This window comes from Sphaerodactylus townsendi, linkage group LG16 (genome assembly GCF_021028975.2).
Source record: "Sphaerodactylus townsendi isolate TG3544 linkage group LG16, MPM_Stown_v2.3, whole genome shotgun sequence".
Lineage (NCBI taxonomy): Eukaryota > Metazoa > Chordata > Lepidosauria > Squamata > Sphaerodactylidae > Sphaerodactylus > Sphaerodactylus townsendi.
In genome coordinates this window covers 9,933,219-9,946,920 of record NC_059440.1, presented here as the reverse complement: position 1 = coordinate 9,946,920, position 13,702 = coordinate 9,933,219, and the positions used below count along the sequence as shown (strand labels likewise).

The 13,702-nt window shown below is 50.7% G+C and overlaps 1 protein-coding gene across 1 annotated transcript in view; it reads right to left on the bottom strand.

Moving 5' to 3' along the window:
• MYO18A (myosin XVIIIA) overlaps positions 1-13,702 on the bottom strand; it is a 132,601-nt gene that overhangs the window by 67,475 nt on the left and 51,424 nt on the right. The window contains exons 3-7 of the mRNA XM_048518590.1: positions 5,951-6,070; positions 3,100-3,187; positions 2,471-2,580; positions 2,196-2,372; positions 464-674 (exon numbers count right to left, since the gene is read on the bottom strand). Coding sequence (XP_048374547.1) covers positions 464-674; positions 2,196-2,372; positions 2,471-2,580; positions 3,100-3,187; positions 5,951-6,070 — 706 coding nt within the window. The remainder of the gene's footprint in view (positions 1-463; positions 675-2,195; positions 2,373-2,470; positions 2,581-3,099; positions 3,188-5,950; positions 6,071-13,702) is intronic.

Below are 13,702 nucleotides of genomic sequence, written 5' to 3'. Positions count from 1 at the left end.
TTGGATTTATATCCCTCTTTCTCTCCTGTAGGAGACTCAAAGGGGCTTACAATCTCCTTGCCCTTCCCCCCTCACAACAAACACCCTGTGAGGAAGGTGAGGCTGAGAGAGCTCCGAAAAGCTATGACTAGCCCAAGGTCACCCAGCTGGCGTGTGTGGGAGTGCACAGCCTAATCTGAATTCCCCAGATGAGCCTCCACAGCTCAAGTGGCAGAGCAGGGAATCAAACCCGGTTCCTCCAGATTAGAATGCACCTGATCTTAACCTACTATGCCACTGCGTGAATATGGTGAATAAGGTGTGGATGGGCTGTGCCGGCCTGAAGGCAGACCCCAGTGAATCCGGCACCTGGGAAGGCTGCACCTCAGCTGCAGAGACGGGTCAGAGAAGGTGGTGCAGCGGCACCTGGCAACCAGAAGTGGCTTTTCTGCTCTGGAAGGAACCGCAGCTGGATGCAACCCACCTGAGAAAACCCTTCCGGAGCTGCCGGCGACTGTGGCCAAGTACTGCACCAGGTGCTGGCAGTTGGTGGTCTTGCCGCTGCCGCTGCTGCCCAAGAGGACGATGGACTGGTCCTGCCGGCTCATCAGCATGTTGCGGTAGGCAGCCTGGGCCATGGCGTAGATGTGGGGGGAGGTGTCTTCTCTGCGGCACCCCTTGAACATGTGCATCACCTAGAGGGACGCGGGGGTGTTAATGAGGTGGGGGTGGGGGTCCACAAGGGGAGCAGAAACACATTGTCTTGCGTCTTACGTCCCATGTGCTGTCAAGGCACCTCTGACTTATGGGACCCCGTGAGTTGACTAAACTGAGCCTACCGTATCTTGGCCACGTAACGAGAAGACGAGAGTCACTGGAAAAGACAACAATGCTAGGAACAGTTGAAGGCAGCAGGAAAAGGGGAAGATGCAACATGGGATGGACTGATTCTATAAAGCAAGCCACAGTTTATAAAACCTGAGCAGTGCTGTTAACAATCAGACATTTGGGAGGTCGTTAATTCGTGTGCGCACGGGGGTGCGAAGTTGCTTCCACTTTATGGCAACCCTATGAATGAATGAATGGATGGATGGATGGATGGATGGATGGATGGATGGATGGATGGATGAGAAGGAACCTGCTGTGTATTATTCATTTAGCTCCTACCCTGAGTTTCCTGCAATGTACTCCATAATTTATTTATTTGTTACATTTTTACCCCGCCAAATCTCCTAGAGGACTCAGGGCAGCTTACAATAAAATGTGGGGCGGGTGGGGGGGAGCATTAGCAGGCTGCTCCATCACATCTTGCTTTGAGCTGATGGCTAACAATAATTCTGTGCGTGCGTGCGTGCGTTGTGTTACATGCCATCAAGTTACTTCCAACTCATGAACGAAGGATCTCCCAAACGTCCTATTGTTAACAGCCTTGCTCAGGTCTTGCAAAAGGAATGCTTCCTTTATAGAGGCAATCTATCTCACGCTGGGTCGTCTTTTCCTCTTTTCTTGCTGCCTTCCACTTTTCCCAGCATTGCTGTCTTTTCCAGCGAGTCTCATCTTCTCATAATTTGAGAAGTTCTATGGCTTCCATTTAGTCAGGTCACAGGGCCACCTTATGTGGTTTGATGACACATAACCCATAACGCACGCAAGGTGGTAAGAGTGTGGTGGTAGTTGAAGCACATATAAAAAAGGGCTGTTGCAATATCATTCAAGCACACAGAGCAAAAAGAGTTTGGATTTATACCCCCCCCCCCTTTCTCTCCTTACAAGCTCCTTTCCCTTCCCCCCCCCCCCAAAACCTTGTGAGGTGGGTGGGGCTGAGAGAGCTCTGAAGAACTATGACAAGCCCAACATCACCCAGCTGGCACGTGTTGGAGTGCACAAGCTAACCTAGTTGCCCAGATAAGCCTCCACAGCTCAAGTGACAGAGTGGGGAATCAAACCCGGTTGTCCAGATTAAGAGCGCACCTGCTCTTAGCCATTATGCCACTGCTGCTCCCAAGTGAGCCAGGCAGAGATTAAATACCTTGCCCCCTTCCTGAAAGGACAGAAGTCATCCCGGGGAATCCAGAGGAACCATAGCAAGGTTCCTCAGATGTGATTCAGACAGCTGCACATTTCACTGGGATGAAAGCATGCTTTGGCAATGCTCAAGGCCTCCGGCCAGGCCCAGCTGGGAGTCTGCCAGGCCCCTGTACAAGGGCCACACCCACCTTTTCAGAGTACATGGATGGAGAGCTGAGAGGGTTGACGACGACCATGTTGGGCCCGGCGTAGGTGTGGACGAGGTTCCCGCCATAGCGCTGGCGCAGAGTGTGCAGGACGCTGGACTCGTTGAGATAGACGAGGCCCGCCAGGTCCTCCGCACGGTCACAAGATGGAGGGTTGGCCTGGACCACAAGGAGACCATGATTGGTGTTGGCAAAACCAGGAGGCCCAGCCACCAGGGGCCATTTCTGCTGTGGACAGGAAGGGACGGCTAGCCTACCTTCTCCACGTCATCTTCATCCACCTCGAGCACAGCCCCGTCATAGTCCAACTTCACCTTGACCTTCCCATCAGGGAGAAGACCAGCAGCGTCGGTCTTCAGCTGGCTCGCTGCAGGGGGGAAGGCGGGGGAAAGAGGGTGAAGGGCAAGAGACAGCGGCATCAGGACGGTAGGCAAACAGATGCCCGGGTGCGGAGCTGGAACGATGCTGCCACCTCGTGGCCCAGAAAGGCACGAGCTTTTTATCAGTCATTCCTCCAACCCGTTTGTTTCCCATGAAAGAAGCCGTCACTACTCCCAGCAGACAGGAATCCTACGTGCTGCTGTTGCCCACGCCCATCCCAGACACCTGCCAATCTTCACGTTAAAGGGCTTGTGCGGGTTGTGATGGGAACTAAGGGGAGACTAAGCAAGGCAGGAGACTGTGAGAGGCTGAATCATCTAACAGAGGAGTCTGCAACCTGTGGCTCTCCAGATGTTCATGGACTACAATTCCCATCAGCCCCTGCCACCATGGCTAACTGGGCTGATGGGAATTGTAGTCCATGCATGTCTGGAGAGCTGCAGGTTGCAGGGCCCTGATCTAACAGACACAAGAGATGCAAGGAAAGGATGTTCCGCCCCCTTACCTAAGGAGAAGCCATCTTTGTGGACCAGCCACACTTTGTCTGTTTCATACCAGGCCTCTTCGGCTGCAATCTGCTCCTCCGTCTTTGCCTGTTGTGCGAGTCGTGGGGGGGGGGGGGGAGGAGAGAACAATGGGACAGGTTAGTGCTCTGCACAGGATCCAGCATCACCCCAGGGGAATTAGCCTTGCCGCCCCCCAAACTGTACTATCTCCCCAGAGCTTGCTTCAATTCCTGGTTCACACACCCCTGCCAAAGGGGTCGCCAGAGTCCCCCGCACCACCCTCTCTCCCCCTGTATGCATTGACCCTCTCAAACTGTGGATCGAGACCCCAAAATAGGTCGCAAGCTCGAAAGGTCTCCTGGGAAGTGTAGTTCCCAGAGTAGTTCAGAGGATCAGATCCTCTGAAGACGCCAGTCACAGATGCAGGATAAATGTCAGGAGAAAATGCTACTGGAACACGGCCATACAACCCAGAAAACCCACAACACCCATGATTCTAGCCATGAAAGCCTTCAACAATACATTGTTTGGGAGGGTTGCCTGTCCCCTCACGCCCAAACAAGCAGCCACCTGGGTTATGCCCAGTGAGGAGGGGGCAGCACACAGGTACTCTAAGCACCTATAAGAAGAGAATGGAGCTCACATAGGGGCTTGTTTCTAGCATTTCCCCACCTTGCTTGGTTGGGTCTAGCCTCTGGCTAAGGGAGTTGAAAAAAGAAAGGATTCCCCCACTCCAGCAAAGGCAGCGGTCCCAAAGGAAGGATGAACGGACTTTTAAAATTGACAGCCAACAGAGAAAAGTGTGATGTTTATCCATTTTTAAGTACTATTTAAAAAGATATAATTCTGTTTATGTTACTACAAGGTCCAAGAGGCATACTTATTTACAACTAACACTCGAGGCAGATGAAGCTGAAAGTCCCTATGATAAACATCCTTGTCTATATTTGTAATCTCGGCAACTCCTTTGTTGTCGCCAAAGTGTTTTTAGAGACGAATAAAATTTTAAACACCAAACAAAGGATAATTCATGTCATCAGCAACCTCTTTCTAGCCTGGCAGGGAATACAGTGTGCCCTACACACAGATGGGCACGCACAGTCATTTGGGAAAGATCAGAGAGCGGGTAGTTGTCACCTGACTTCATTGTATAGGAAGTGATGTCACAGGAAAGCAACTCAGAGACTGCCTGTGGAAGCCAGGCCAACGGTTCAGAAAGGCCCCGAACACAGGGAGGCCTCCCTGGCCTGTACCCAAGTGGAAGAAGAGAACCGAATTCAAATCCAGCCACACACTTGGAAAAGTCAGCCACAGCCTTGGCAGGGCTGGGGGAAGGTCTGCGCTTAGACACATCTCTTTAGCATACTCCATATGTGACCAACTGGGAGAGTGTTCAAGTATGTAACTCTGATATGACCGGAGGCCCCAGAATTCCTCTTCCCTCTGGGAGACGCAGCTCCCAGAACCCTTGACCTGTGCGTTGACCTCTTCCCTTCACAATCTAGGACACAAGGAAGCCACATCCTCGCACATTCGCCTCCCCTGCAAGGCTTTGCCTCTCCCTACACTTCCTCCCCTCCCCACATCCCATTTGCACCGCCCCTTCTGCTGAGGCACAGGTTGCAAAGTTCCCTGGAGCAGAGACAGGCCTTCAGTTGTGCTGTTCAAGCATCGTGGTGTTGGATAAAAAAGACAACCTATATACTGTTAGAAACTCAGAGGGCCTGTGCCGTGCACGCTCCAGGGCTCAGTGGCTGTCCCAAGAGGGACTGGGCAATCAGTCCTCCTGCTCGACAAGCTGATTATTGACCGCTGGAGACTCCCCCATCCCCACCCCTCAACACGCAGCCCCGCTCTTCTTCCACTCAAATGCTGCGGTCTTCACTTTGTTTAGTGGGGCTTGCACTGATCTGCGGAAGTCTGAGCCATGCCAGTCACAGCTGACCTAAGGCAACCCCACAGGGCAGGGGTGTCAAACATGCAGCCCAGGAGCTGAAGGGGCTTATTCAGCCAACCAGCTAGCTGAGGACCCACCTCCTCACAACTCCTGATCTGCTTGCCAGGACAGATCAGGAGCAGGGCGGGGGGTGCCTCAGCTGGCTCACAGGCCTAATAAGAGCTCTCAAGGCAGCTACCCCACCCAACTGCAGGCTCACCAGTGCAGGCAGCACCCCCCAGTGGCATTCTGGGGCCAGTCAAGGCAGTCAACTTCGACCAAGACACATTTATGTCATAACCAGGCTTGTAGCAAGTCAGTTTGACTAGGGGTGGCCAGCCTATGGTGCTCCAGATGTTCGTGGACTACAATTCCCATCAGCCCCTGCCACCATGGCCATGCTGGCAGGGAACACCATAGGTTGGCCAACCCTGCCAGTGGAGTTTCAAGGCACAAGATGCTTGGAAGTGGTTTGCCACCGCCTACCTCCACATCACACTTCTGGTATTCCCTGAAAGTGTCCCATTCAAATGATTGCCAGGGGAGAGGCTGAGAATGTGCTTCTGGCCCAAGGTCATCAGCACGTTTCCATGGCAGAGCGGGGATTCAAACCTGGGTTTCCCAAATCCTAATCCAACACCTTAACCACTACACCACAGTGGCTCTTCAGTAGTGCCCATGGGGGTGGGGGGGGTGGGGGGGGGTGCCAAAAGACCTTCCAAACCAGACAACCCCATTCCTGCAATATCCACCATGGCTTGAGAACTCAACAGAAAGCTTCCCAGTCCCAGTCCCCCCACCCCAACCGCACCCCGACACACACAAACACACACAACAGTGCGATCGATGATCAAGCTGAGATGGGAAAGGAAGGCCAGAGGCCGGCCTGGCAGAAGAGGTGAAGAAAGCCTTACACTCCAGCAGGAGGCACGAGCACAGACATCAGCCCAGAGGCAGGTGGGAGGTGGAGGGCGATCCGGCGCGCTGGGGTACAGTACCTGGCTTAGTGCAGCCGCAGGGTTCGGGGGCTCCAGCTGGTGCCGCAGGAGAAAGAAAGGGGAGAAAGAAAGAGGTCAGCAGTGAGGCTGAAGACGGACAGCTAAGTGGGGCTCATAAACCCTGCCAGAAACCGAAAGCAGCAAGAGAATAACAGACAGAGCCCACTGAACCAACTTCTGCAGCCCAACACAGGAAGCTGCCTTGGACCAGATCAGACCCTTGCATAGGCAAAGCTACCGGGGGGAGGGGGCATGGAAAATCACCCCCAACCCCTCCCCTCTCCCCGCCCCCACAGTTCCCCACTGACCTTAGTTCTTAGTTGCAGGTTTAGTTTCAGGCTGAAAAGTGGGGGGCTGAAATGGGCCCTTGTGGAAACTACACTACCCAGGAGACCTTGCGCGCACCAAGTTTCCTGGGTAGTGTAGTTCCCACCCAGGCTTTTTTTCAGCCTGAACTGAACAGGCCACTTTTCAGCCTGAAGCTAAGAAATAAAGTAAGTGGGGGAGCGGGGGGCATGGGGGGCAGCAGCAGGGCCCATTGCGGGGGAGACGCAGAGCCCACCCCGGGCGCAGTTTGGCCCAGCTACGCCTCTGGACCCTTGGCCCATCAGAGTCCGTATTGCCTTCTCTGACTGGCAGCTGTTCTCCAGGGCCTCAGGCAGAGGTATTTCCCATCACTTGCTGATTGGTTTTTTTAACTGGAGCTGCCAGAGATTGAACCGCGGACTTTCCGGAAGGCGAAGAACTAGTGTGCCACTTAGCCCCAGCCCAGACAGCAGCCACAGCCGTCCAACTGCAGATGCCAAGGAGGCGCTATGCCGCAGAGTCCACGCAGCAGCCCCAAAGAAGGAGAAGACCTGGAGCGGAAGCATTTCTGGTCATGAAAAATGGCTGCTGCCAAGGTACCAGCGTTGGGGAATGGGAAACTGTAAACCCTGGTCTAGTGGCAATAGAGTGCCAGTGACCCAAAGGAGGGACAAGGACTGGCATTTTAGAAAACCCACAGCTGAGAGAAAGTGCCACTTTCAGACAGTCTCCTACTGCCCAGCCCCAGCTGCCACCATTCCACAAGCCACCATCTGAGGACTGGTGCTAAGAAGACACAGAGAAGTCTGTGATGAAGCAGCTGAGCAAGGGAAGCCAGATGTGTGCCTGGTGCCCTGATTCAGACTGAGGCAGGAGAGGAGTCTCCTTCCACATTTCTCCAAAAATAAAACAGGGTCTTATGCTAATTTTTGCTCCAAAAGATAGGTTAGGGCTTATTTTCTTGTTTTTTTCCCCATGATTTTGCATCCCCCACGTGACTAGATCAGCTGCGCTGGGGAATCTGTAAACTAGGGCTTATTTTTGGAGTAGGGCTTATATTTCAAGCATCCTCCAAAAATCCCGAAAAATCATGCTAGGGCTTATTTTCGGGGTAGGTCTTATTTTTGGGGAAACAGAGAGGTGACACAACCCCTAAGCACCTGCAAAGAAAGCTCCAGGCCAAGAGAGTGTGTCTGACTGCCCACTCACCACATTTCTAGGGAAGTTTAAATCCCCTTTACCCCTACATTCCAGGGCCTGACCTGAATCAGGGCCCTATGAATCAGCTACTACCATTACAAAAAAAAAATTCAACTGTCCATTTCAATGATATTATCCATCTTACAATGACTTTCGTCCCACATATCTCACACCTACTCATATCAAAGTTCCCAGAAAGATCTGGAAAATCCAACACCTCTCCTGCTTGCAGAATCCTCCAATGAGACCACCTCTAAAGCAGCCAAATTCTGGGCTGAGACTTTATCCGTAAGCAAGCAGATACTTCAAACTTTTTGATAACTTTTATGTATGACTAATTGCACCACAATAAGGTTATGGATGTTAAAGTATATATTTGTAGGTAAATTGTGCTGTTAAACTGATGTTGACTGACCTCTTGATCGTAGTACATGTCGATTGATTGAAATTTTGGGAAGACCCACTGGTAAGGTTCAATGCTCTTCAACTAGAACACATATGCACTGTGGGATTGTTAAAGTTCCGGCTCAATTACCTCGCCCAGGAAGAGGTGCCTGATGCAGCCTTTGGCTCCCTGGGAGTCTAGGACTGCAGGAGCGGAAACTGTCCCCACTGACATGTCACTGCTTAGCAGGATAGCCTTCCTCTCATCTAGGAGGAGCAGCAGTGGCGCAGTGGCTAAAAGCAGGTGCACTCTGATCTGGAGGAACCAGGCTTGATTCCCCGCTCTGCCGCTTGAGCTGCGGAGGCTTATCTGGGGAATTTAGATTAGCCTGCGCATTCCCACACACGCCAGCTGGGTAGCCTTGGGCTAGATATAAATCCAAACCCTTCTTCTACATTTCTATTCTCACGCTCATCTGCTGCTTTTGGCATTCTTCCTGAACCTGTTGTTTTGTCATCTTTAGTATTTTCAATCGCTCTGCTAGTTCCATCCTAGTTAATCTGCTCTAACCCTACTCCAGTAGACCCAGAAAAAAACCAAACACTTCCACTGCTCTCTTTATGTGTGCGCATGACAACATCAAAATGCCTGGCCAATCAAGTTTTCTTGTTTGTTCTTATCCCACCGCTACCACCAAGTTGTGGTGGAACAGGCCTGCTTTGGCCTGCAGCCTCTATTCTACCCAAGGGTTCCCAACTCCTCCTGGAGGGGTCTCCATCTCTCTCTCTCAGCAGTGACGTAGTGGTTAAGAGCAGGTGTACTCTGGAGGAACCGGGTTTGATTCCTCGCTCTGCCACTTGAGCTGTGGAGACTTATCTGTGGAATTCAGATTAGCCTGTATACTCCAACACACGCCACCTGAGTGACCTTGGGCTAGTCACATTTCTTTGGAGCTCTCTCAGCCCCACCTACTTCACAAGGTGTCTGTAGTGAGGGGGGAAGGGAAAGAAGTTTGCAAGCCCCTTTGAGTCTCCTATAGGAGAGAAAGGGGAGAAATAAATCCAACTCTCTCTCTCTCTCTCTCTCTCTCTCTCTCTCTCTCTCTCTCTCTCTCTCTCTCTCTCTCTCTCTCTCTCTCTCGTAACTGCTGCCACCATCTGACCTTCGTAGGAATTTTCCTGAGTCCACATTAACACTTTTATTATCTAAACCAATTGCCCAATTTTATTGCCGCAATAAGCAATGTTTACTCTCTTTAAGAACACTTTGAGCCTGCTTTAATGATGGGGGGGGGGGGGAGAGGCAGGATATAAATTAGTTTAATAAAGACATTTAAAAAGTCTGTCATCTATCTCTGCCTGATCGTGCTGCCGACTACATATAAAAGCCGTACATTCAGAGAAAAAAAGCTTTCACTTTGTTTCCTGTAATGTTGACTAGCATTCACCGTAACGGCTTCCATTAGCAATCCCTTTTTCAAGTGGCGAAAAGCTAAAAAATAAACAAGGAAGGTGTCTTAGGGTGAAAAGAATTATTGTTTGAATGAAATTAAGCCACTTAACATTTCACAGTTATACAAAGAAGTAGCAACATCTGTGCACAAGTTGCGCTTGATGCATCTCCTTAAGGATGCAAAAACTAAAAGTAGGATGCTAGGGACTCCGCGTTCCAACAAACGTTTTCATGCACTAAGGACCATTTCTTCAGAACCTGTAAGGCGACCCTCTCTCGCTGCATGTATGCTTTGCAGGAAACTTGAAGAAAAGGGTCAAGAGCCCGTCAAGGCCCACAAAACACAGAAAGGTGAAATGTACTTGTGCAAAAATGCAAACCTGACCATGAACAATACAAAGACCATCCACAAGTTAATAAGGACCAAGACAAGTCAATCCTTAAACAAAAAGATAAGAAATACCCAAGTTGATATTAAAAATTACAATATGCAGAAACCGGGGGGGGGGGCGACATTTCAGTCTAGTCATGCAGTGGCCTGCAACCTGTGGCTCTCCAGATGTTCATGGACTACAATTCCCATCAGCCCCTGCCAACTGGAGCTCTGCTTCGGGCTGAGAGGCTGACTTTGTGCCCCAAGAAGCTGGAACGCACACCTGGGAAACAGAGCCGCAGCCCCCACAAGGCAGGCCCGGAGTCTTTTCAGAAGGACACCTTAAATAGCCAGCAGCTGAAGCCCACCCTGGCGGCATTTTGCCTGGCCCTGCCTGCCTTTGTTTGGGGGGAGAGAAGCACGGGCTCAAGAACAGCAAGCAGCATGCTGGTGCCGGGAACAGCCCCGCCCAGGCAATACTGATGTGCCTCTGGTGGGAGGGGGGCTGCCTGTCTTCCAGCAGAAGGAAGCAACTTTTTTTTATTTCCCCTGCCTGCCCTTCACTGAAACCAGTCAGAGAGGCACCAAAAGAACTATCCTCTCCAAAGGTTCCTGACTGGTTTGGGGGACATTTATGAAATCAAGAAAGGGCACAATTCACTTCAAATCTTCATTTGTAAAAGTCTTTATGACTCTAGGCTAGTGGTGGTGAATCCTTATATCTCCAGATGCCAGGACTGCTACCTTCATCAGCCCCCCGCCAACATGGCCACTCACAGCTGGCAGGGCTGATGGGAATTGTGGTCCATAACATCTGAGTGCCAGGTTCGCCACACCGCCTCCAGCCAGTGGTAGCAAACCCTTTTGGCACTCAGATGTTGGACTACAATTCCCATCCCAGCCTGCCAACATGGTCCAGTGGCCATGCAGGCTGATAGGAAATATGTCTAACATCTAATTATAGGTCACTCCCCTACTGACTCAAACACAGTGGTGGCAAACCTTTGGCACTCCAGATGTTATGGACTACAATTCCCATCAGCCCCTGCCAACATGGTCAATTGGCCATGCTGGCAGAGCTGTCCTGCTGGAGTGCAAGTCACTCCCTGCGACTCTAGGCTGGTAATTGGCAAACCTTTGGCACTCCAGATGTTATGGACTACAATTCCCATCAGCCCCTGCCAGCATGGCCACAACGCCTGGAGTGCCAAAGGTTCGCCACCACGGCTCTAGTGGGACTCTCTGTTCCTGACCCTGGCGTTCTTTGGAATTATTTTCTTGAAAAATTATGACTCCTCCAGCGTGATTTATCTCACACTACCTTTCCCCTCATGAGTTGAACCAGGGCTCCAGATTCTTATCTTGCTATAACTGTGACCATCTTCATCAAACTTGGGACTCTCCATCCATTACATGTATTCGCTTAACTATTGAAAGTGTGCCACAAAAGCAGCAAGGACCCACAACTCTTCGCACGCACGTGAGTCGCTAAAAAATCCCATAAACATACACTCCGAGCCACGGAGGTCTCCAGCTCAGCCCCAGATGTGTCAACATCAAGATAAATCAGGATCCTCCTACTGCACACACAATGGCGGCTGATTCCTAACACCTCCACACCCATCCAAGACAACACACCTGTTGGATGAGTCCCTCTCCAGTTGTTGGGGAAGGCACCTGCTTCTGTCCTTGGACTTGTTCTGTTGGCTGGAGTTTCTCCTTCCAAGAAGCCAGGAGAATTAAGCAAGGATACTAAGTCACTCAAGGGTTTAAGAAAGCAGGAATGCATGCCGATATGCCCACAGGCCATCCCAATTCACACAGCATTGATATGTCACACAGAAAAGAGAGCAAGTCAATTTCAGACAGGCATCCTATCAGTAGAGCAGGATATGGCTGAGAAATGCTCTCAGTGGTTGTTCAAAATGTAGCTTTTTCTCTACAGGGTTGCCTGGAGAATGTATCTGGAGCAACGGCAGACAGACTGGGAGGAAGGAAGATGGTCCGGCAAGTCTGAAGACGCAGCACTGATTGGCTGGTCTTGCATGATGCCACTAACACACACCTCAATCCCAAGAGCAGTTGGGTGCAATTTAAAAAATTAAAGAAAAAGCAATGTTTTTGTTCTCCAGCATACTTAAAGTCTTTTTCCTCAAGTAATGCAGGTCCATTTATTGTTGGAAGGAAGGAAGGAAGGAAGGAAGGAAGGAAGGAAGGAAGGAAGGAAGGAAGGAAGGAAGGAAGGAAGGAAGGAAGGAAGGAAGGAAGGAAGGAAGGAAGGAAGGAAGGAAGGAAGGAAGGAAGAGGGAGAAAGGAAAGAAGGAAAAGGGAAGGGAAAAGAAGGAAAAGAAGGAAAAGAAGAAGAAAGAAAGAAGGAAAGAAGGAAAAGAAAGGAAAGAAGAAAAGAAGGAAAGAAGGAAGAGGGAGAGAGAAAGAAAGAAAGAAAGAAAGAAAGAAAGAAAGAAAGAAAGAAAGAAAGAAAGAAAGAAAGAAAGAAAGAAAGAAAGAAAGAAAGAAAGAAAGAAAGAAAGAAAGAAAGAAAGAAAGAAAGAAAGCGTTTCCAAGAGCTCAGCAGCTCACACCTACTGCTGATTCTGGATTTTTTCAGAACTAGTAGTCTACAATTCAGATCCTTTCCAGTGCATCTGTAAAATTTCAGGTCCCCAAAATCTGGTGAAGGATGAGCTAAGAAAAACGTGCTTTGCAGCTGGCAAAATAGCCCCTGTTGGCAATGGGTAGTCTGGGAAGTCTCAGAGGCTCAACCAGAGTAAAATGTCGTTCCATCAGAAGTCTCAAGAAAAAATACCAATGGACACAACCAATGGACCAGGGGCATTAACAGAACCCCAACCAGAGACACCCCCCCTCAAGATCTTGGACTCCAAATCTTCAAGAAAAGATGGCAAAAACCAGTTTGGGGGGACACCACCCAATAGAAGAAGTGGCAGGCCCTCTATGCCATCCTGATTGCCTTTGGCAACAGCTTGAACGGCAACACTTTTCACAGATCATTTCGCGGCTAGACTTTGACACAGGCCTTCGGTGCCGGTCCTCAATCCGAAGCCTTCCTGGCCAGCCAAAATAACTTAAGGCGCTGCAAGCAGGAACAAAGCCTGCCAGTTGAAAACCTGATGAGCTGAACTCCCAACTCAGAATAAACGGTATTTCTTTAGCCTATTTTAAAGCTACAAAGGGACAAAGAGCGATTGAAGATCCTCTCCCACCCAGACTACTCATGTCTAGCTTCTGAGAGTTTATCTGGATTTGGTTGCTCAAATTCGAGCTCGTCTCTGCTGCTGTGAAGCCCAGGAACATTACGGAAGATAAAGATAGAAAGCCAAACTCTGCTCTTGGTTATACATTCCAAAATAGCACACTCAGCTTTGACGCCAGAGATGAGCCACACAGACAGCTCAAGAGGAACTTCTGCTCCTGGGAAAGCAAGCCATGCACCTCCCAGAGAGCAGAGTTTGGGGCACTGTGGGGTTAGCAGCACACTCCATGCATCGGGAGCCCAGCTCCAAAACTCTGCTGACCAAAACTGTGTTTAAAAAACGAAATGTGGGAAGAGCACAACATCGCCAAGGGGGAGCCACGCCGGTCAGCTGGCGGCATGCACACACAGCACTGCACGCTCATGCACTGGTGTACCTTTTCCTTGCTCTCAGCACTCGCCTTCTGCGGCGCTGGCTTGGTCAGCGCAAAGGGAGATCTCTTCGCTTCCTGCACGACTTTTGCAGCGACGACGGTTTTCTCGACCGGAGGTGGGGTCTTCTCCTCTTCTTTCTTCTCGAACAGCCTGGAGCGCGGACGGTGCTCTTTGCTCTTGCCTCTGGACATCAGGCTCTTCAGCCCCACGGAGAGCTCGTCCTTAGGGGCAGCTTGCTTGGGCTCAGACTTCAAAGCTGACGGCTGCCGAGGAGGCGGGGACAGGACCCTGGGGGGCGGGGAC